The 23524-nt window shown below is 37.8% G+C and overlaps 4 protein-coding genes across 7 annotated transcripts; 1 reads left to right on the forward strand and 3 right to left on the reverse strand.

Annotated features, from left to right (window-relative positions):
- Positions 1-2267: 2267 nt before the first annotated feature.
- On the reverse strand, positions 2268-2784 carry LOC141815174 (basic leucine zipper 4-like). Its single transcript, XM_074703102.1, has one exon. The coding sequence runs from the start codon at positions 2754-2756 to the stop codon at positions 2370-2372; it is 387 nt and encodes a 128-aa protein (XP_074559203.1). The 5' UTR covers positions 2757-2784; the 3' UTR covers positions 2268-2369.
- Positions 2785-3060: 276 nt separating this feature from the next.
- On the reverse strand, positions 3061-6279 carry LOC141822120 (uncharacterized). Of its 4 annotated transcripts, XM_074709549.1 has the most exons (4): positions 6092-6279; positions 5890-6008; positions 5596-5664; positions 3061-3333 (listed from the first exon to the last, which is right to left on the reverse strand). In XM_074709549.1, the coding sequence occupies exons 1-3, from the start codon at positions 6241-6243 to the stop codon at positions 5642-5644; spliced, it is 294 nt and encodes a 97-aa protein (XP_074565650.1). In that variant the 5' UTR covers positions 6244-6279; the 3' UTR covers positions 3061-3333; positions 5596-5641. The 4 variants fall into 4 exon arrangements, with proteins under 4 accessions (XP_074565650.1, XP_074565651.1, XP_074565648.1 ...); XM_074709550.1 differs by lacking the exon at positions 5596-5664 and having other exon boundaries at positions 3061-3329; positions 5886-6008; XM_074709547.1 differs by lacking the exon at positions 5596-5664 and having other exon boundaries at positions 5859-6008.
- A 3425-nt stretch (positions 6280-9704) lies between these two features.
- Positions 9705-13350, forward strand: LOC141821844 (heparanase-like protein 1). Its single transcript, XM_074709216.1, has 9 exons — positions 9705-9845; positions 10037-10272; positions 10356-10392; positions 10485-10668; positions 11811-11959; positions 12055-12288; positions 12373-12562; positions 12629-12754; positions 12819-13350. The coding sequence occupies exons 2-9, from the start codon at positions 10060-10062 to the stop codon at positions 13282-13284; spliced, it is 1599 nt and encodes a 532-aa protein (XP_074565317.1). The 5' UTR covers positions 9705-9845; positions 10037-10059; the 3' UTR covers positions 13285-13350.
- A 194-nt stretch (positions 13351-13544) lies between these two features.
- LOC141821057 (putative galacturonosyltransferase 13) lies at positions 13545-23382 on the reverse strand. The gene is made up of 6 exons (XM_074708420.1): positions 22792-23382; positions 21130-21188; positions 20874-21029; positions 17406-17993; positions 15638-15940; positions 13545-14387 (listed from the first exon to the last, which is right to left on the reverse strand). The coding sequence occupies exons 1-6, from the start codon at positions 23000-23002 to the stop codon at positions 14088-14090; spliced, it is 1617 nt and encodes a 538-aa protein (XP_074564521.1). The 5' UTR covers positions 23003-23382; the 3' UTR covers positions 13545-14087.
- Between the last annotated feature and the right edge of the window lie 142 nt (positions 23383-23524).

A 23524-nucleotide genomic window follows, 5' to 3' on the forward strand; every position in this document is an offset into this window, starting at 1 on the left:
TTTTGCTCATTGAAATATTATTTTTAATCAATTATCACTCTCCAAATAAGCAAAATTAACATAAAACAACAACACTATTGTGGGAGCTAACAACTAGCTATTATAATAACTATCTACTAACTTTTACATGACTGATCAGGTTCAGATAATGTTCATATGATATGTACTCATCAGAAAACAACATCACAAAAACATGATAAAAGTTTAATTCATCTAAGAACATGCTAACAATAAAACTCAATCAATCTTTCATCAAATTGAACTCCTCAGAGTTTACAATATGAAAATCTGTCTTTGAAACAAGATGATGAGAATAAGAAAAACTATCATGTTGATAAAATAGGAAGACATGTAGTATTTTGAATTGTATGCACTAAAAAAGATAAAAAAAAATAAACTCTACGTTGCAAGGAAAAGTTAAATCCTAAATCGAATAAGGGAGGAAGTTTTTAGATTGAAACTTAGGAGGATAATAAACAATATATTAGTTAACTACCGATTGTTTTTGGTTTATTTGAGAACTGGACCTATATATATTATGAGGATTTTGGATAGTTTACTTTAAATGAGGTGCTCCGTTAATTGACAAAGGACCGTCCATCTGACGATTTGACAAATGATGGACATGCTTTTGATTTTAGTTTAAAAAACTAGCATCAAGCATTATTGGTTAAAGAATAGTAAATCAATCATTTTGTTGTGTTGCACATAACAATAATTTAATTAACGTGTGGTGCTACTAAGTAGCATCAAAATCATTTTAAATTAATTAAAATCATTTTAAAATAGTTATAGAAGCTACTAAATAGCTGTTACAGTACTATAATAGTATTATATTAAGTGTTATATGTTGTAGCAGTTATATAATATTTCTACCCATTGTAGCAGTTAGTCATAACTACTACAATAGACTGGAAATAAAGAACCATGTTATAACAACTACTCAACCGCTTCTACCGGTAGCTACTATAATAACACTGAAATAAGGGGTATTTGTGGACTAAAATCATTAATAGGGCATCCTTTTGATTTATTTTTATTTTAAAAAAAGCGTGTGCATTTGATGTTTCTATAATTAATTTGGGTTGGGAAATTAGTTTACTGAAATTACTGTTCAATGATGCCGGTTGACTTAATCGAGCCGCATATATCTTTGCTTAATTAATACTTAATAAACACGATGCAGTACAAACAGTTAAAATTGTAACCTGAAGAGCAAAACAAATCAAGCTTAATTATTAATTAATAATGTTGCTCATGATTTCTTTGTCCCATGATTCAGTGAGAAAAAACATCACACACTAGCATCGAGCATTATTGGCTGATGAATAGTAATTCGTTTTGTTGCGTTGCACGTAACAGTGATTTAATTAATGCGTGGTGGATCAAAATGGTCGATTCCGTGGGCAATTAAGGGCCGCGTTAATGCGTCTCCGTAATGAGCCATTTGCTTTAATCTCGCCATTAACGCGCAATTTACGTGCCGTGATAGTGCCAAAAGACTCAGTCGCCTTCAAGTGTGTGTAAAGGAAAGAGACCAGGTAGCTTTCGACCCAAAGAAACACACAAATTATTAACGTGACGTGGCAATCGAGATGGGCGATCGACGAAAATAAGTTTTCCATTATTGATTATTAATCAAGTAATTAGTGCTGGGGCAAGTTCGTAATTAAATGAGAAAAGAAGGTCAAGAATTAGTGGAGCATGATCTCCAATCCGGTGACACTGACTGATCGCCGAATCCATCGAACCGGTCGAGCCAGTGAGCACGTGCGGCCGCACCGGTCCGGTTTAGCTCGAGGTGCGTGCGTCGGTCCCACATAATTCAACTGAATCGTTGGCTGTTGACTTCGTCGTTGACTTTCGATGAACTTGTCGAGTCACATAAAAAAAAAGTTGTTTGTCATGATAGATTCTTCATCATAAATTTATGACGAAAATCTGCATCATTCAATTTTAAAATTAAGATTAAATTCAGATCGTAAATTGAATGGGTGATTGCGATGACTTAAATTTAATCTTCTATTTTAAAATTGAACAGTCCAGATTTTTGTCATAAATTTGTAATGAAAATCTGTTGCGATAAGGATCCCAACTGTTACTTTAATTAAATTACGGAATTACTGATCTAGAAGTATGGCAATCTTTTAAGTACGATGGTAGATAGATTTTGGTGTTTTGTAATTTATTTCGGCCTAATAATTCACGATTGCGGCAGCGCGACGCAGTTGGTGGTAGAAAGGAGCAGACGAGGGATCAACTCGAAATTAATCAAAACCCGAAGGAGAAATTTGAAAATTTTTTAATCCAACGCAGTTCGTCACAATCCCGTAATGCATGGTGGAGTTTGATCGGTCGTCGTAGTTGTTTTAGGTCATCAACGACGCGACCCAGGCGAGATCGTAGTGCGGCGACGCCGGAGTCGGCGGCGGCGGCGGCGGCCGGTGGACGGTGTGTTTGAGGGCGGCGGCCTGACGGAGCTTGGCCAGCCGCCAGCTCAGGGAGGAGGCTTCAGCGAGTAGGCCGTCGCTGTCTCGCCGGACGAGGAGCGAACGGTGGGCCAGGCCGGCGAGCCGCTCCGCCAGCTCGCGGTTGGAGGCCCGGAGCCGGTCCAGCTGGACCCGGAGCCCCTCGAGGTGTCGTTTCTTCCGCGCGCGGGAGCGGCGGGCGGACTCTCGGTTGGAGATCATGCGGCGGAGCCGCCTCAGCTCCTCGGGCGGCGCCGCCTGGCAGTCGCCGTCGACGAGGACCGCCATCGTGAACTCGACGAAGTAGGGCGGGGGAGTGAGGGGAGGAGGGAAAGGGAAGAAAGGTGGAGGAGTGGGTGGACATTTAAAGGCGTAGGATGAGGCGAAGGAAGTCGGGTCCCAGTCACCTACGTCATGGATCACGACATGCTGGCGGCGGGTGCGGGTCGATGTATGATTAGAGAGTCAAATTACGGGCGGTGGATTTTGTCCGGTTTGGGCTGGCAGATTCGCGAGGTTGCCATCAACATTAATGTTGATTTTCATCAAGAAATAATAATAATAATATTATTATTATGTTTTTTGTAAGATATCATGCTAATCAATCCAACAAGAATTTAATAACCTTGGGAAAGTATACTAAATCAAATCACAAAAATCTGGCAAAAAGAACTAGCAGCCATTGCTTGGCCATTGTTGAAATCTTGGTGCTATAAAACAATTTTTTTCCCACAGAAACTGAATTCTACTTATTCTGGCACATGTACTCCTCTTCCATTCCACAGAACGATAATCATGTTCAGGTTCAATGCCTAACGATAATCCTCCTTTTGGAAGCACAGCTAATGCTTGATTCATTAAGTACCTGCACAAATTACAACTCATTTTCAGGGTCCAAATCACATTGTTAAGCAGTAACTGAATGTTTAACAATATTTGATCAACAAATTAAACATCAAGAAGATCTTTGATGATGAACTTAGGAATCTTTTCTCCTCCTGCTTCACTCAAAAGATAGAAGCCTAGAATATTGTAGGTGAGCCCCTTGAACCAGTCAAAAAGGTAAATTTAAGTGTTCTAAAAAATTGAACTTCCAAGGTAACAAAAAGAAGCTTTTTAGGATGGAACAGTGAGACAATCAGATAGTCTGCTTTGATGTTTAACTGAGAGACAACAGATTCCCTAAATGATCTTGATATGGAATGGAACTGAAAGATCAGATTCTTATCATTGTGTGACTTTTTTAGCATGAACTGTGAGAACTGATTCAATAAACGATCCATATGGCATCGAAGTAATCCACAAGAAATTCTCAATGTTATATGAACCCATGAGGTACTCCTACGTCGAGCCTTCACAACTTTCCTTGAAAAGGCCATCATTCCCTGTTGTATTTGAGGTTACACCAGATGCCTTAAAGTGTAGTTCAAGTAAATCATGGCCGAATTAGGAAATAGAGAGCTGACTTAAAAGGCAATGAGGCATCACACGAAGATGATTAAGAATGGGAATATGCTGCCTTTAATACAATAGAGGTTGACATCTTACACTATAAATTCCAGTTATAGTTGGTCATAAATGGAATATGTTAAAGAATTTGCATAACTGCAATAAGAGATCAGCCAAATCATCTCTGCTTGAATGTATGTTGGTTAAATGAATCCATTGCACAACTAAATCCACAACAACCTACATTCTCTCTCTTATATGAGAAATCTGAAAAAATGAGCATTAAGTCTAAATATCTAATAGCTACATTAATGATTTAGTCAGTTGCTGTAGGCAGTTAACACTTAAGCTTTTAAAATCAATATAAATGTGATTGACCACCAATTAGTTTTAATAATATAACACCTAGTTTAATTAGTTGCTGAGTCATTGGGCTCCTATAAGTATGAATAAGAACAAGTTTAAAAATCATCTATATTTACAGACAATCTATGTTTAATTGTGTGAGCATAAGCAATAATAGAGTCTCCAAAACTACAGGAAACAGTTTAGTCAAAAGGCACCAAAGTAGGCATACAAGACAGGTAAACATCAGTCAAGCATGTTATTTCATGCCAAGTGAGCAACTTAACGAGGCACTTCCAGCATAATGCATCTTGATAAGCTCCTTATTAAATGGATGAAAAGAAAGTGACCACTTCATAATTGCATTATTTTCGTTCCCTCCTTCACATCATAGCATTCAGTATGGTCAAAACACTCTCTTCCCTTTTTAAATTTAATGCACACATTTCTAGTTCTTTCCATCAAATTTGGTAAAACAGACACAATGATACATGGAGGGGAAAACCAAAACATCATATGCAAACTTAAGAATGCAACATTCATGACATTGTCTGTTTTTGTCTTCAAGTGACACTTAGTTAAGATAATAATTTCATAGCCCACTAACATAAAATTTTATCACCCACTACCATTATAAAACCTGAGAATAAAAAGTTATAATTTCATGTAACCCTTAGATATGTTGATGAATTTTTTGAACTAACGCACCTTGCTTATCCTTGTAAATAAACTAGCATTGCTACTAATTTGGGATCTTAGTGTCTTAAGAGTAGTTAAGAGCATGGACTACCAACAGCTGCTTAGAGGTGAAACATGGCCTTCATAACACAAGCTTTCATTTTGTTTCCGCTTAACATGAGAAATATTAAAATCAGCTCTGAACAAGAAAGCAATTTTGCTCCGATCAAAGTTAAGTAAAAATGTCACGCTATTTCCTTCTACTTAATACATTATAGACTATCATAACTCAGTCAAAAGTTGAGTTTTCAGGGTAAAAATATAGCATATCGTTAATAATAGAACTCGTCTTACACTATTATCATCAAATGCATTATGAGAAAACACTTTGGGTTCCAAATTAAAAACTAACTAAACCAATTAATGAAAGAAGAAGAATTTTAAAAAATAATCGCATCTAACTGTGAACATTATCATTCAAAACATTGACATTAAAATGGAAAAAAAAAACTTACATAGCTAATGCAGAGCTTTGTAGAAAATATCAATAATTGGTTCCTTAAATTATTGAATTGAATCTTCAATTATTCCTCTTCAAAATAACTCTTTTAATCATTCATTATCAGAGATCAGTTGGAAAAAAGAGGGAACCTACGTGGGCTTTCACACTGATTCCCATTGAATGACGCCCGTATCTTCCATCAACCATCTTTTCCATTTTTCCCTATCAAATCTCAATGGCATTTTCTTCCCATCAACTAAAACTCAAAGACCAACGAAGGGGAAAAGGAAATAAAAACAAAGCAGGCATGGTAGACACTCATGATACACTCAAATCACATATCACGCTAATGAACCAGGAGCGAAAAAAATTCCATTTTTTATAAGAACTTCAAATAAAACATCGAGAGAACTAACTAGCGATCTTGACAAGTGCGACGGAAGGTACCCTGAGAGAGCTCACAACACGCCCTCGCGTTGACCGACAGGTGGGAGGTGAGTCGAGGAGCGGCCACCGTGCTGTAAAGCGGAAGGAAGGACTGCATGCACCCAAGTTCTCCCAGATTCCTACGACGTATTTTTTTTCAAATAAAAAAACTGAAGAGAAGAACAAAGTGAAATACCACGGATTTTAGCTTTGTGTGGTTTACCGGGGAGAGGCGAAAGCGTGCTGGCGGCGCTGGAGGCGAGGGACTGCGGAAGGCGGAGCGCGGATGCGGGAGGCCGCCGCAGGCGGCGACCGAGTGGCGGAATACCGCGCGGCGTTGAGCAACGATCGCGAGATGGAACCTCGCCACGCCATTCGAAGTGTTGCGTGAGGTGTGGCTGCGGAGACGAGAGGACGGTAGGGTTTACGAAGCACCAAACCCTGGTGCTTTAAGATTGGCTTTAGGGTTTTAGATCGTATCTGGAAATCGTGATCATGGCCGTCCACGTTTCAACTCTTTTAAAGAATACATCTAAGTGGGCCATAATTTGGGCCATGGGCCGAAATCTATATCAAGTGTTCATGTGATAAATTTAACGATTTTACAGATACATAAATTCACAAATTTATTTAATTCTTGTAAATGAAAACGAATCAGAAAATTATTTTTTTTAAAAAATATATTTTAATTTGAACTAGTTCGTTTTCGCTTTTGTATGCCCATACCATCCTTATTTATTATTAATTAAATTCGTGGGGATTGAAGAAAGGAAGAATGGGTTGGAAGACTGCGACGTGCCCACTGGTTTTGTATGCGGGCAACCCGAGCCACTGGTTTCTCCGCTCGCATGCAGACGCGACGCTCGATTTAATTCATAAAACAATTAAATTCTTGTTATATATAAATAAATAAATAGAACCAAAATCCAGAAAATAAAAGAAAAAAAAAGGAGAAAATATATAAAATATTAGAATCCATAAGAAACTACGTCCTCGAGAACCCGGTTTTCGCAGTGCAAACCGGCCTATATAAACCCGCCCATGCCTGTTCTCCCTGCTGTCTCTAATTATTTGGAATCTTTGTTTTAGAAAAAAAAAAAACACGTATTGAATCACTGTGTGTCGCCATGGATTCCTCCTCTTTGGGCGGCGCGACGACGACGCAGCTGCCCGTTACCAGCTGCCTCCGCCTGAAGCGGCGGGAAGACGAGCGGCGGCCGTCGGCGTCGCTCGACAAGGAGGAGGTGCTCCGGCGGATCCGCCGCCAGAAGCGGATCAACCGGTTCCAGAACGCTCTGCGGCCGCCGGAATCAGGCACGGGAGGAGAAGAAGCAGACGCGTGGCTAGAGGATGCTTTCTCGTCCCCTTAATTATTACCATATAAATTATAAGTAAATTACTGATAGTGTGTCATACGTCAGTATTAATTAATTAATCCCATGCACGTATCCACTAATCACGTATTAATTTATGCAGTTTGTTTTTGGCAGATTTCTCCGGCCATGCGTGTGCTTGAGTTTGTTCTTCCTTTCTTGTTTTTGTTGGACCATGCCGTGAATGGATTGGGCCTTATCTGACACGAAGGCCCAATGGCTCACATTGGACGGTGCTCTAGGCCCATATATGGGCCCAAAAGTAGTTTGTACTTTATCACCAAATAAACCAATAAACCAAATAACACTCTTAGAATTAACATCATAAACAAACTCTTAGCAGCAAACTTTTTTATATAATCAATATGTTTGGATATAAAGTTTTAGGGTTTCGCAAGGTAAAATTTGATTAAATCATAGCACAACTTATAAATACTCAGAATCTGACCTCTAAGATATTCAATTTTTTTGATATTTAAAGTCCAAATAAAACTCTTTGTGGTGAATGAATTTACCTAATAGTCTTTCTATAATTATTGTTTTTGATAATTCAGGTCAGTTTCTTTAAACTGATTAATCCTCAAGGTTATCAATTTGACCTCATAGAAATTTTTTATCGACCATCAAATAAATTTGAAAAATACTCAAGTTGAGGTCACCAATAGCCGACTTCCACAATCGAAGTTTCCCACCGACCATCAAATAAATTCGAAAAGTACTCATATTAAGGTCACCGATATATCGACTTCCACAATCAAATTTCCCATAAGCCACCGGGTAAATCTGAGAAGTACTAATGTTGTGGTCACCGATAGTCAACTTCCACGATCTATCTATTGCTGTAGAACGACCTTTCCATAATAATTTTTTTTGGTAATTTAAATTTTCAGTTTGAACCAACTAATCTTGGAGATGATTGTCCCAATTTCACAAAAAATTTTCATCGACTATCAAGGTAAATCCGAGAAGTGTTCACGTTGAAGCCATCGATAGTTGACTTCCACAATCAATTCATCGTTGTAGAACGGCCGGCTCTTTCTGGATATTAGAATCATGGGCCATAACACGGTCGCTCCGTCAGGTAGTAGTCCGATCCACCCAAATAATCATATTTCATGTTGCTTCCCATAATTTTTTATGTCAAATAGAGAATATGTATATTCCAATCGAGAATCGAACCATGACACTCTAAAAATCTACCAATGGTTCCACCATTGCTTAAGGATACGTTTGGATAGAGTGAGAGAAAGTTCATTAATGGAAGGAGAAAGGAGGAAAAGAAAGGGAAGTAAAATATTTATGTTCCTTTTGTTTGGAATGAATAAAAATTAACGTAACATGTGTTATTTTATTTAGAAGGAAAATAAAAATAAGTTAAATATATAAAGTTACAAAAATACTCTCACTTTTTAAAAAATATAGAGGATGGATGTGAAATTATAAAATTCTATGAGTATTGCAGGTAGAAGTTGAGATATAGAAGGTCTTAAAATAGATAGCGCATGCTCTTTGGATAAGTCTCTATCCTTAGAAGAAGGAGGAGAAAAAGAAGATTAAGATTACTTGTCTCTATTCTCTTAAGTCTTATCCTCGAAGAGATTTATGGCGAAGATCAACGTTGACGTCGTAGAGTACAAATGGTTGGACATTGAACGGTGACGATATGTATTGTGTGAGGAGCGACGGCGCAAAAATAAGATACATAAATAAATGAGTTAATTTGAGAATTAATATTTTAAAAATAGAAATAAAATTAATATAATATATTTTTAAGTTCTTCTTCTCTTTTTTTTATCCTCTAAATCAAAATATAAGAAATTATAGTGATTTATGAGCCTATAAAGGTAAAATATATCTTTCACTCTTCCTCCCCTCCTTAACTCATTTCATTTTAAATAAGAGTTAAAATTCTCCATTCCATCCCTTTTCTTCCCTCAGTTCCTCCCAACCAGAGCGTTAGTCCATGAATGAGGGCCTTTGAAGCACCAAATAGATGAGGATTAGAGTTTTGCCTGTAAAATGGAGGACCCAATAGAGAAAGACTCTCTTGGGTCAGACAGGCCTGCTTTTACCAAGAAAATTATTGAAAAGTGATCATTTCTTTCCATTATTTATTTTTTCAGATGGAAAGTGAAACCTTTAGATAAAGGTATGACAGATCGTCTTCCTCCAACAATAATTGCTTAGCTGAGGTTTGTTGGTCCACTTGCCCCCCTGTGAAATAGGACCCACTCAACCTACCTTTCGTCTTCCACAATAAAACACAGAAGGATACGACCAAGGATTTTGCCACTTTACTTGTGCCATGGCTGGTGCCAACTTACCTTATGTAATTCCAAAGTCGCCCAACTGCTCTCCCAGTGCAATTATTAATACAATATATACAAGAATCACACTGCAATTTTTAATGCAATATATACGAGAATCACAGCATTGTCCAATCCAATGTGCTCTGTGGTGACCTGAAGGCATTGCCATTTTTTTTTACTATCTTTAATGAAGATAGAGGAGAACAGTGGAGAGATGTCCTGAAAGATTTTAATTTATTATTGTGTGTCATAGAACAGCTAGTGTGGGAGAAAGGGATCCAATCCCCTGTACAAGGTGCATGTTGTCTCTCTTCACATTGCCTTAATTCTTAGAACCCTAGTTCTTTGCCTTTTGTTTTGGTGCAATTCTTGTGGAGGAGCTGTTCTTTTGGTTGTTCAGAGTTTCTTGTTGCCAGAAGCTCTGCTTTTAGGTTTACAGAGGTGGAATTGCTGAATTTCTTTTGCATACTATTTCATCTTCTTCAGGAGCTTGCATTGGAGTTAAAGGAATGAAGTCTCAGTTCCTTTTGTTGCCTCTGCTCCTCCACTTCATCATTCAAGCTACATCTCAAGAACACTCCGACGTGACGATCATGGTGAAGGGATCTGCTCTAGTGGCCCAAACCAGTGATAGTTTTGTTTGCGCGACTCTCGACTGGTGGCCTCGCGAGAAGTGTAACTACGATCAGTGTCCATGGGGAGGATCTTCAGTCCTGAACCTGGTGAGTTCCCTGGTATGGTGCCTTTCTGTGTGTGGTTTTAGAACAATTGTAACCACTGCTTTGGCTCCATGGTTGTTCCTCAGGACTTGGCTCATCCCTTTCTGGCAAAATCCATTGGAGGTAATCAATCCCCTACTGTTCTTCTAGTTTTGAAATCATAATGCTGGCGATCGATCGATCCATTATGATCATTTCCTTCTGGTTAAATTCAGCTTTTAGTCCATTGCGGATACGAGTTGGAGGTTCGTTGCAAGACCAAGTTGTGTATGGCCTTCCGAATCCAGGGAGTCGATGTCTTCCCTTTTCGAAGATGAATGGTGGTCTCTTTGGTTTTTCCAAAGGATGCTTGAGCATGGCAAGGTGGGATGAGCTAAACCATCTATTTCAGAAGGCTGGGTAAGTTCCAATTGCTTTATGTTAATAGGTTAAATGGAAGCTTGAATTATGAGGTTTAAAGATAAATAAAACATTAATAAGTGTTCCGGCGGGATGCGATGGACGGTCAAGCCACTAGTCAATAGATCTTCAACTCACGCATTGTTGCTCCCGCCAATGGAGGGACATGAGAAAAAGTTGAACGAACGGATTAGCTAGGTGCTGGAGATTTCCCGACAGGTCACTCCCACGCTCAATTCAGTATTGGTAGAAAAGGAAAAAGAAGAACTAGTGTATGAATTTGCTAAAGTTGCGGAAAAAGATTTTCATACCTATAGAAGGGTTTATATACTTATGAGAAGGAATATCCACGTCGATTTGGAGGCAGATCCCTGTCGGGGTCGAGGAGACCGGTTTTGACGATTGCTGACAGAGGGCCCCGACATAAGGCATTTGGAGGACCAATTCTGCCGACCCTAAAATTGCTCTATGACTTAGCAGTTGCTGATTATTCTTTCTTTTTAGCTATATGTGTAGACACGAGGGAATCCAGAGAACCAATCCTGATAATCTTGTAATCGGCCTGACCCCTTGGCAGGGTTCGTACACTTGAGGGATTTTGACAGTTTATGTGGGAGGCGGAGGCGGTGGCTGAGGTGAGGTGTTGAGAAACGGAGATGGTCGAGAGATCGAGATAGTCGAGATTGGGATGACCGAGAGGCAAAGAGAGATGAGGTGATTGAAGTGGTCGAGCTCGAGGTGGCTGAGAGACCGAGATGGTTCGGATTAGAATGGCTGAGAGACCGAAATGACTCAAGTCAGGATGACCGAGTAGCCAAGATGGCTCAGGTCTGTGGCTCGGTCGAGTGGTCGAGAAGACCAAGAGGCTCAGGTCAAGACAGCCAAGAGGTCGAGACAGAGAAACCGATATGGCTCAAGTCGAAATGATCGAGTGGTCGAGTAGCGATTAAGATGGGATGAGATGGAGGCGCTAATCCACTCAAGGTTAACCATTAACTTTTTGATTTGACATATCAACTTACACCTTGACTATCTTTGCCACGTAAGGTTAATCAAAATCCGCCGCATCAATAAGAAAAAGTATGAAAGTTAAGTTGGATCCACATGAAATCTCTTTTAACTCATTTGTATTGTGATCGTAGAGCTATCATCACATTCGGTCTGAATGCACTATACGGGAGGCACCGCGGGCAAGGCGAAAAGTGGGCAGGTGCATGGAACTCTAGCAATGCTCGAGAGTTCATCAACTACTCCATTTCGAAAGCATACAATGTTGATTCATGGGAATTTGGTAACATCTTTCTCTTCATCCCTAAGATTCGATCGGCAAGAAGAAAGATAGCTACCGAAACTCACTTGCATCGTTGTTGATCATGAAAACATCAGGCAATGAGTTGAGCGGGCAAGGTATCGGTGCGAGTGTCAGTGTCGAGCAGTATGCCAAAGATCTGATCGAGCTCAAAGCTATCTTGAAAGAATTGTACAAAGATTTGCATCGAAAGGCAATGCTGGTTGCTCCTGGAGGTTTCTTCGATCAACAATGGTATGCCCAGCTCCTTCGGGACTCTGGTTCAGGCACGATCGATGCCATGACACATCATATTTACAATCTTGGTGCAGGTGAGTTCGAAAACATACTACATTGTACACAATTCATAATCCGTAGTTTTCCCGCCGCTGTCCAATTCAAAATATACTGAACAGGTAATGACTCTCACATACAAGTAAAGATTATAGATCCACAATACTTGAGTAGGGAAGCAGACACATTCAGAGTTCTCCAGCTCACTATCGAGAGGAACGGACCGTGGTCCTCCGCTTGGGTCGGCGAAGCTGGAGGTGCATTCAACAGTGGCAATCGGCTCGTGTCCAATAAATTTCTCAACAGCTTCTGGTAGGTCTGCATTGCATCCCCTGCTTCAAGTGTGACTATTCCATTTGCTGAAGAGGAGCAATTCAGGTACTTGGATCAACTTGGCATGGCATCGAAGTACAACACTAAGGTTTATTGCAGACAGACATTGATCGGAGGGAACTACGGTCTCCTCGATTCGAATACTTTCGTTCCGAATCCTGATTACTACAGGTAAGACCTCATATCACAAAGAAATGGTTTTGTTATTCAGACTCATATGGTTGATTCTTATCAGTGCTCTACTATGGCATCGACTAATGGGGAAAGGAGTGCTTTCTATTGATATCGGTGGTTCATCATACTTGAGAGCTTATGCCCATTGCACAAAAGGAAAAGAAGGCATCTCTGTGCTGCTGATTAATCTAAGCAAATCCACCAGGTTCAGTGTGAGGGTCCTCAATGTTCTCCATGCCGAAGGAGGAGGCAACAGAGAGGATGACGACAACGATGACGACAATGACTCCATCAAAGCATCAGAGGAGTTTGGAAACAGAGAAGAGTATCATCTCACGGCCAAAGATGGCAACCATTTGAGCCAAACTGTGCTGTTGAATGGCACTCCATTGGAGCTTACTGAAGAGGGAGGCATTCCACTTCTGAATCCTGTGAATGCTATTGCTAAATCGCCTATAGATGTAGCTCCCTTGTCCATTGCCTTTGTAGTCTTCCCTAACTTAGATGCAAAAGCTTGCTTCAGATAATGTGACGATAAATTGTAGTAAATAGCAGCTAATTACTTTGTCAAGTTGATGTTGTGTAACTCCATATTCATGGAATGAGTTGGATAAGTTCCTCATGCTTTTAATAAGAAGACATCACTTTGTCAATTAGTGATTTGACTTGCATTAGTTTACCTGTCTGTAGTTAACAAAATGGGTGAGAAAAGAGAAAAACACACAGGAAGATGAAAGACACAATTGAACTTATTATGAATAAGAGAAGGCAAGGAATCTGCGTGAAAGAATTAACTGCACATTCCAATATCTTATGAATTAAGACATTTGCTAGAGTTGCCCAATATTCAAGGGGGTTGAGATGTTTGAATTAAACATCCATGGCCTCTAAATTTAGAGGTCGAATAAAGAACTGGAAAGGGTCTGAGTAAATTAATAAATAAAGGTAAAATAAACTTTTCAAAGGGGAAAAAAAATAAACACAAAATCTGCATGCCTCCAGGACAATTATCTCTTCAGTATATACTGGTCGTGCAACTGGATGCTCCACCTCTACCAATAAGGAGCAGATTGTTTGTTCCAGAACAGGAATACACCGTCCAGCATACTGCGAAGAATTACCTTTAAGAAGCTCAATACTGAATACTATTTGTCTTAGAATGAATGTAATGTTCAGTGATGCCGGAACAGCAGCCCGAGTAGGAGTCTGGGAGATGCATCCCATGTTTTGACTGCACCACTATGCAACAAAATTCTTTTAGATATTTGAGTGAAAAAATGTGCACCAGTTGAGGTTTGTAACTCCTTCCCTCTATTTTCAAGCAGTCTGGTTATCTGACCATTTTTAAGGGCTCCAAGATATGACAATTCTTTATGAAGTCGTTGGAATAGTTTACATGCCGCGTCCAAAAAGGCTGTAAGTGCTTATATCCAATCTCCAGCCAGGGCTTGCACTGCCCATTGTAGTGGATCACCGCGGCCGTCTTCACGCTGTCAAGGTCAGTCTTTTCCTGATAGCCCAGACCTAACAAATGCCAGGATGATTCGATAGGATGTACATGACCTCTGAATGCAATTAGAGCTGGTGGCAACGTTCCCAGCTTCCATAGTGTCAGATTTGACTTCAAATTCTGCAGAAGCCATTAGGCAAGCAAGTGCAGTTAGGGAAGCAACTTCTACTGAAGCATCCAGGAGGAGGGTATGAAAATTAAAAACAAACAAACAAAAGATCAGTTACAAGTTGAATTTTCTTATGCATGTGGTTCGGGAAAAAAAAAACCTTCACCAATAAAAATAAGGTGCAATAAGAATCTGAGGACCTATCCATGACAGAAAGTCAAAAGGTGATACGCTTAGTATGGGCGTAGAGTTATAGGCAATAATATAGTCTCAAGTAAACATATGGAGCCTATGTTTAACCAAGGTACATTAAACTGTAATGATATCCATAGAATTTTGCAAAGACTCCACTTCCATGGTGTAATGGATATAAAGAAAGTTGAAAAGTATATGATGAATATTTGTTGAAAACAACAAGGACTAAAAGGAAACAATAATATAATTTGAATAAGGCATTAATCCTTTATATTCTTCCAGATGAAATTTCATATTCCAGTCAGCTTACAGAGCTGCAAGTCTCATGCCGCTGTTGAAATGCATGCTCTATTAAGATGAATAGGGCATCAATCCTTTATATTCTTCCAGATGATATATTCCAGTCACAGCTTACAGAGCTGCAAGTCTTATGCCGCTGTTGAAATGCATGCTTTATTAAGATGAATGAACTGGGTTTAAGGATGAATCTGATTTTTAGTTCTTCAAAAACTTCATAATGTAACAAATATTATGGGTATTGCTAAATAGATCATATGCCTCCATATATAACACCTTATCATGGGTTAACCCAAGTCTTTTTTTTTTTTGCTTTTAAATTGTCTTTTGATCTGCCTCATATTCTCGCACCTCTATCTGTAACTGATCATCCAACTAGTTTTGAAATCCCTTGATCATTTTTTGCTTGTGATATTTTTGGTATCACATTCAGTCTTTCGAAATGCTACACAAGACATTCAATCTTGCTGCCAATCAATGATATTACATCTGTAATCAGACTGATGCATCTATCTAAACCAATCAAAGTATACCAGAAACTTAGGAATCAATCCAATGCGCCAAAATAACTAATTTAGTTAATTTTTTAAGAAGGGAAAGGGTAACTAGAGTATCAAGTAATTTAACATTAAAACAGTATATCACAAGCAAATTGGAGAAGTTTAACAAAAAAATAAATGGTAAGAATCTTCTATAGTTCTCTCTAGAAGGAAAATTTAGGGCATTCATTAGGATGGAAAATGAGATGGCGACTGAGGTTAGACATTACCTCCTTTACCCAAAAATGGTATGTTTCCCGAATATTAGTCTTCCTCCAGGCATTCAAGTCAAAAATATTCATCCCATATGCCCAAGCACATTCATTAGGATCCAATTTATTAGCAATGAGGGGATGCGAAAAGTTGAAATATGTTCTGAACCTTTTACCCATCACCCATGAATCTTCACCTTTGCAAGTTAGGACAGCACCATTTACTTTCCCAGAAAGATCAATTTCCCATAATGATGACAAGTCACGCTGAACAACAACATCGTCATCTAGAAACACCACCTTGTTGAGGTTGGGGAACAACTGTTTTAAAATTCAGAATGATCACATTATTGCCACTATTCAGGAAACCATTTATGAAGAGAACAATTCTTTGCATCAATATGGGAATGACATGATAATCAAAATCAAAACCCGACTTAATTGGATAACAAGATGTCTCCTCATGGCCATCCATGGGGTCACAAACATGAACATTAATAAACAGACACACTATTGAAGCAATCTCAGAAAATTAAGACAAACATGAAGAGAAAAGAACAATTTTGTATTTCTTGTAGCTGTTGCAATCTTATGTCAACACATAACATTTTTATCTTTTATGACCATTGTAGACATGTCTCAACTTATATTCTAACCATAGTAACAGCTTTCACAACCATTGCATTAAAAAGTCAAAGTCATGTGCCTGTGAAAATATATGTTTGGTGGACGAAAATACATTTTAGTGTAAGACTAACATGGATGTTACTGGTAAATATTGAATATACATTTAACCTTACATGATTTCTGTTAATCACGCTTCACATATCGTACAAACATATTTGAATTCACTAAAGAGTTTCCATGTAATATAAAAATAATCATTTCTGTTTATAACCCATAAATCTGAATCTGGGTAAGCAAAACTCAGTTTTAATTACATTGACACAGCTGCCATTTTCCTAGACTCATATCTTAAACAAATTAGTTACTATCTGGGACAATGTGTTCCATTCATATTCTTCTGTACTCCAATTTTCTTTTTTACTTCAAATAAACATCAACAAAAACTCATTAGGTGAACTTTTTTTTTTTTTTGGAAACCAGTTCACCCTATGTTTTAACACAAAAAAGTTCAAGAAGGATTCATCGGCTGTTCAAATAAAGGTTGCCATGTGTCTAATTCAGACCTTCCAAAAGCATATCAGAATTATTTAAATAAAACTAATTTTTTTAGGGAGATGCAAAAACACATGCGTATATAATATGCTTGTGGTAATTTATTAAATATTAATGGAAGCATTTCAGGAATTTTCAACTGAAAGTCATGCAAAAACACATGCGTCTACAAGGTAATATCTGTGTAGAGCTCATATGACAAGAAACATTGAATCATATTACTACACATTTTCCACCTTTATTCTCCCAACCTTATTTTGAAGGATGAAAGTCTTGAATGACAGTAACAGCTTGCTGTATTAACTTTATTTAATTAAGTTTATAATATGACAATTGAAATAATATGGGTTCACTTCATCTTAAAGGATGATGCACCTAGTAACATGGATATTAGATAATAACCTAAGCCAGAAAAGTGCTTAAGATGACTGTCTGAACCCTATGAGCTGATCCTCTACTCCATACTCCACAGCATAGCGGACAGATTGATAAAAAAATAGCAGATAACAAAATTCCTCTTACATGTTTGCAACAACATAATTTCCGTGAAAGTTTCTTTAATAGTAGAGATGATATCGTGAAACAAAATGTTTAGTGACTAAATTACCTCAGGCAGGTAGATGCGCAGATGGTTGAGCAGAGAAATATATTTAGGACTTCTAGCTTGCAATTTAGACGCAAAAACCCTAGGAGTATCAGAAACATCGGCTCCCACAATATGATTCCCATGATAGTGATTTCTGACACCATTGTGATTTTCAATAGCTTCAAGAACAGGTACATTTTCTCTTGTTAACCAGCCAAACTGGTGAACACCTCTCACCTCAACAATAGCAAAGGGAAGAGTATTCAATGCAAACCATGAATGCATTCCAGGATAGGTCTTCTTGTCAGTTATGACATGAAAGACTACTCTCTCTGGATTTAGTGAAGATGCAACAACTGAGTTGGCCACTACAGAGGCTGCAAGAATGTTATCGGTGGCTACAACAAAATGATGGTAAGAGTTATCAGCAAGCAATGGTAGCAACTCAGGTGGTGGCAACTGTTTACGTGCTTGTGCATTGGATGAATACTCATCAGCAAGTCGTAATGAGAGACAATGTAAGCCTTTTGGAATAGACGTTGCTGCATAGTGTTTGTGCAGTTGCTCTGCTAGTCTAGATCTTTTCAACTCCCTGTCCATGCTTTCCATCTGCACAGAGCATGGCAAGTGATAAAAAATAAACCTCCATAAATATTGACTTAATGAATTTTATATAAAAATGGTTGACAATCATGATGTGCAGTTAAAAGAAAATTTCTAGCGTTTTCACCTAAATTTTTATCTTAAAACATGAAATTCATTTTTCTTCCTTTTATGGTTTGTCAATTATCGATAAAACAATGGACATTACTATGCACACAACTTGTGACACAAGATAATTCAAATTCAAAGTTTCTGACCAATCTGCCGCTCCTAATCAATTCACCAAAAGCTCACATAATTGGAGATGAACAATTGTTTTTGACAAATAGGCACACCATAATCTGTTGAAAGAGAAAATGTACCTAGTAGATTTTAGTAGTAATGGCTAACACAATTTCTAGAACCACAGACTAGAAACCATGAGCATAAGAGTGTAGCTTCTGCTGATCCTGATACTCTGACTCACCAATTCTATTATATGTGATGGCACTGCTTTTAGAATTGCTTGAATCATTTCAAAAAATTTCTTAAACTGCAAATATATAGGTGATGTTTTTCATCATAGTGTCTCTAGCCCCTCCTGAACAATCTCATTTAAATGTTGGATAAATGTTGTCTCTAGCCCCTCCTGAACAATCTCATTTAAATGTTGGATATTTTGAGTGTGAGGGTTTGGAAGAAACAGAATTAAGCAAGAAGATGTTAGGGTTTAAAAGTATTTAAACAACTCAAATTAAACAAAATAATTAGCCTAATTAGACCTTGAGGTTGTACTGAACAATATAGGTTGGTAACAATTGGCATTTATGGATCTCTCCCAGTATTTACAAGACAAAATGTCAGTAAACCATGCAGCACCACAGTGAAATGCAAGTCCCTTATAGATCAGCAGACTGTCTCTGATCATTGACTGTGATTCTAATCCAAGATCAGAACAACCCCTAGGTGCATGGAAAGAAATACTTAATGAAGTTCAGATGATACAAAGATATCCATCATTTTTCATTTTAGTTTTTAGTTTGTTATAACTTTAAATGAGTAAAATACAATTGCTATAATTGAATTGGTGTGGACCATGTAGTCATGTTTTGTAATTCTATACTGTAAAAGTAGAAACGTATCAGTTTGAACAAAACTAATTTTCATCTCTGTACCAGTATTTGTATCAATACATACCAGCTATATTGCCTGATACCAACCTATGCTTTGCTACAAGTTCAAAAGAAACTCATCTTTTTCAAATATATGCATCAATCCCAGGTACTTCTAGCATTAAGACTGCTTATAATGCACCATATTCATTTTGGTATTGGTAAGAACTGCTAAAGTGGAGTCTCTGTTATAGGACTTTGAATCATCTGATCACATATGTTACGGATTTGCTAGAAGTAGCAAAAATAGAATTAAAAAAATTAAAGCTAGTAGAAATGAAGAAAAATAAAAATTTAGGCCATGAATTGTTTTATTTAAACAACCTTTTTCTCTTATGAATTTAAGGAAGATTTAAAACTTCTCTTGGTTTTGAGCCTTTGATATTTTAAACACCAGAACTGTAAAGATAACATATCTATTTAGGTTTTCTACTTCAACCAATATCACTTCAGCTATGGTGATGATGTAAGAATTTTTGTATGACAAATGTTAAGAAATTTAAATATATAAGTGGCTACTACAAAATTATGATACATGGATCCTAACTTATGGTAGTCTAAAATGAGAACAGATTATTCATTATCACACGAAAAGGTTGCAAGCATTACAGATCCAATGATCATAAACAATTATCATTACCAAGCTGTGTTAGTCCAGACTAGTCTATCATTATCAACAAGCAAATTTAGTCCCAACTATTTTGTTCCTAACACATGGATCACATCCCAACTTTGGAATATATGCATTACGCAATGCTACACGGCTACTAATATTCAAATATCTTAAATCATGTTAATTACATCAATGAACTTTCCTTGGTCCCCTCTATTCCTTCAACTTCAACTTGAAACAAAACAAATCTGCTTGCCTAACTAAAGAATCCATTAGTCATTTTTTAACATGTTCATGTCATCTTACCCTATTTTTTCTAATTTTACTATCTATTCAACTGAAACCTAACAACTCCAGGATAATATTTGTGAATCCTTTTTCTATTAAAATCATACATTCACCTTAGCATTGACACTTCTGCTACCTTGACTTTTTGCACCATTTCTTATAAAATATGATGGATTGTGCTAAAATTTCAAAAATTTCCTTTTAACCTAAGGGAAACATGATAATAAGATAAAACTTTAAAAACTCTTTTCATTTCCCACCTTGTATATTCCTTTTGAATTGCGTTCCAATTTCGACCAATAAATGTCTCAGTTAGGTGATGTGAGACTATAGGATAAAGGCTCGGTTGTTGTTCTTGTTGTATCTTCCTTTTGAATTATTCAAGGTATTTTATAGAAATTCCATAAAATCCATCCATTTATATTCAAGGAGCTAATTTTCTACTTAACTTGAAAATTTGAGGTTCTGAAATTTCTCTCCACAATTCAAGCTTTGAGCTTAAACTCTACTATATCAACAAGATTTATCTTGAATATAATTGGTAAACTCAAGATTAGTCTCAATTCTTTGAGAATGGCCAAGTATTTGAAACTTAATCGAAAAGAAAAGGATGTGAAATTATAATTTGGCTACAGAATACTATCCTTAAAACAGACCCAACAACTGAAAAATAGCAACTCCATAAAGTTCAGAGAACCTGCAGCAAACAAGAACTAGAGCCTCTCTATGTAATTCAACTTATGAAGATTGCAACAACATGGTGAACATTTGTTTTCTGATAAACTACCATAATGGGCTTCTGGGATGAGCATAAAAGAAAAGTAAACAGCATACCGTCGCCTTCAACCTTGTAGCAAATGTCTTGGCATCACCCTGGCTATTCTTCATGTCAGAAAGAAACTCACTGAAAGACTCTGGCAATTTTAAGCCAGCTGAAATTTCCTCAGAGTTTACTTGGTCAATTAACTTGTATATATCTTTAACAAGTTTCTGCATATGCACTTAGTTGATTCAATGTAGGATTTTATTTTCACGCAAGAAAATAATCTGTTAATCATGAACTAAAATAGCAAAGAAGAGAAAATATTACCTCAGAACCATCACCACCCCGACCAAGAAACTTTGGACCTAGTCGTCTTCCCAAACAATCTGAAACAAATAAAGAAAGATTCAAATTCTGCATTGAATTTATGCCTTCTGGCAAGATGATATTACAATCAAAAGGTAAAGACAGTTGGGTACTCTAATTATAACTATTTTGTAAAATATTCACATTCATTAACTTGTACAACATGCTTGTGGAATACTCCAGAGGAATCAAACATGAAAAGTAGTATAGAAAGTTCAAATAGAAGGTCATCGGAAACCTATAACCTAATAACATTACACAGAAGGAGACAAGCTAAAAGCTTGAGGGTGAAACTGCCTCTAGAAGTTAAATAAGCAAATTTTCCAGAATGAAGAATCAATATATTCAATTGAAGCATTTCCATAAGTAATCTCAGTTGTCATGGGGCTCTTGCTTATTCAATGATTTGAAGTTATTATTACACAACTGCTTTATAAAGAGAAGCAAACTGAAGGAAGAACATAGAAAGCATATAAAAACAGTACAAATGATGAAACAAATAATTGTATGAAAAAATAGTAGACAAAATGCCACATGCTTTGATCACCCAAACATCCTTGTCCAGCACATCTCACTGCTGACAAGTTATTAGAGTCTCCAAGTTGAATATTGCTTCAAGCAACCCTTGAGAAAGCTTATATAAGTAGCAATGCTTCAAACAAAAAGAACCATGCAAATATTAATGACTAAAAAAACAAGGGAAATACTAAACATAAAAACTACTTAAGATCAGGACATATATGTGGGAAATTAGAAAGTAATTATAAATTGCTTCAAGGTGAGTTCCTGAGAAGATAAAAAAAAATTGAACATAACTAAAATCTTCATAACAATACAAGCAGGAGCAAATTATATACTGGTTTTGTTTACTCAATCACTGATCATACAAAAGAGGCCGATACAGAAATGTGAGGAAACATTTAAAGGAAATTCACAAACAGTTAACAAATTGTGCAGAGGGCGTTTACACACAAAACAACTTATCTACATTGTGGTGAATTGACCCAACAAACAAAAGAAAGAGGAAAGGCATGGGATACCTCTGCTCTAACAATTGGAGAGAAGTACAAGTACCAGCATATTATGTACATGCACAACTGCTGAACTGTATTTGACCATATAGGTAGAAATTAAGAACACATATAGATAGGTTGAATATTTTTTAAGTCCTTATGATGAAAAAGAACACCTTTCCCCTATCAAAATTAGATAGAGGGCGACATGGAAATACAATCAAGCAGATCAAGTTCAAAAAAAGTCTAAAGGTTTCACACAATGACCCTAAAGTTTAACCAAGAAATGGAATCATACAGCATCCTAGACAGTGGAACTATATTGAATCCTAGATCTAGAATAAAGAAACGGGATGGATAATTTGTCAAATCACCGATTGAAGGAAAAGATGCAAGAAAATATGCCAATCCAACGATGAAAGTCAAATTAATAATCAACGGATCCAAATCGAAAAATGCAGCAATTCACCCCAAACAAAAAATTGGAATGACATGTTTTAGTAACTAGAAATGAAAAAAGATCGAATCTTGCAGCCAGTAATGACACGAGAAGATTTGGTAACAGATTACAAGCATTTGGAGATCCAGAATATATGTTGCCCGAACCTACCCAAGGAGGAGCACTTGTTTACGCCCTCGAGGGTGACGACGGCGGTGAGAATGAAGACGAAAGGTAGCAGAAAGGCGAGGATGAGAATGGTGTGGAAGAGGGTCCGGTAGGAGAAGTGACGGGCCGCGACCTTCACCTTCATCAAGTCCAGAAACCCATTGCTGCTCGATATCGTTATGCTTCTCATGCTAGGCGAAAACCTAATCTGCATCGTGGCCACTGCGCCAGCAGCGACTCGCCGCCGGCCCTCACCGCTGCGGCCTCGCCGTGGCGGCGCCGGCCAGAACAGACTCCGAGCCCACAGCGCCTCCAAGCAAAAGGCCACCCCACACTAACAAATCGCGAGGGCAGCAGGAGGACGAATCAGCCGCGCGTCGAGAGGCGGAGATCGGGCACCGGGAGCTGAAAGATCGGGTGGTGCTGGTGGCGCTCATGTGCCAGCATCGAGATTGCGATCGAAATCGCGAGGAAAACGTTGAGAATTCGTGTTCTTGTTGGCTTCGATCTGGCACAAACGATTCGAACGTGGGAAATGCTTTGGGATGCGATCTTCCGCTAGATTCAACGAAGAGGGAGAGATCGAGAGAGAGAGAGAGAAGAGAGAGAGATCTGTGCAGGTCCTCGAAACAAATGCAAGATATGTTACTCGTTTGTGAATTTTCTTTTATTCTATTATTTCTTAATTTTCTTTTTATTTTTTCCTCTTAATGTATAATTTATCATCTTCTTTATA

The sequence above is a fragment of the Curcuma longa genome, chromosome 2 (assembly GCF_044706935.1).
Source record: "Curcuma longa cultivar G26 ecotype Majalengka, Jawa Barat chromosome 2, ITB_CL_G26_1.1, whole genome shotgun sequence".
Lineage (NCBI taxonomy): Eukaryota > Viridiplantae > Streptophyta > Magnoliopsida > Zingiberales > Zingiberaceae > Curcuma > Curcuma longa.

Bases quoted from the DNA above. Each gene is read 5' to 3' on its own strand.
- LOC141815174 (XM_074703102.1), bottom strand. From the start codon at position 2,756: ATGGCGGTCCTCGTCGACGGCGACTGCCAGGCGGCGCCGCCCGAGGAG.
- LOC141822120 (XM_074709547.1), bottom strand. From the start codon at position 6,243: ATGGCGTGGCGAGGTTCCATCTCGCGATCGTTGCTCAACGCCGCGCGG. The intron at 6,009-6,091 runs GTAAACCACACA...AATACGTCGTAG, and splicing joins CACGCTTTCGCCTCTCCCCG to GAATCTGGGAGAACTTGGGT.
- LOC141821844 (XM_074709216.1), top strand. From the start codon at position 10,060: ATGAAGTCTCAGTTCCTTTTGTTGCCTCTGCTCCTCCACTTCATCATT. The intron at 11,960-12,054 runs GTAACATCTTTC...TGAAAACATCAG, and splicing joins TGTTGATTCATGGGAATTTG to GCAATGAGTTGAGCGGGCAA. The intron at 12,755-12,818 runs GTAAGACCTCAT...GATTCTTATCAG, and splicing joins CCGAATCCTGATTACTACAG to TGCTCTACTATGGCATCGAC.
- LOC141821057 (XM_074708420.1), bottom strand. From the start codon at position 23,002: ATGCAGATTAGGTTTTCGCCTAGCATGAGAAGCATAACGATATCGAGC. The intron at 21,030-21,129 runs GTAATATTTTCT...GTGCATATGCAG, and splicing joins GGGGTGGTGATGGTTCTGAG to AAACTTGTTAAAGATATATA. The intron at 17,994-20,873 runs GTATGCTGTTTA...TGCTCTGTGCAG, and splicing joins CTACAAGGTTGAAGGCGACG to ATGGAAAGCATGGACAGGGA.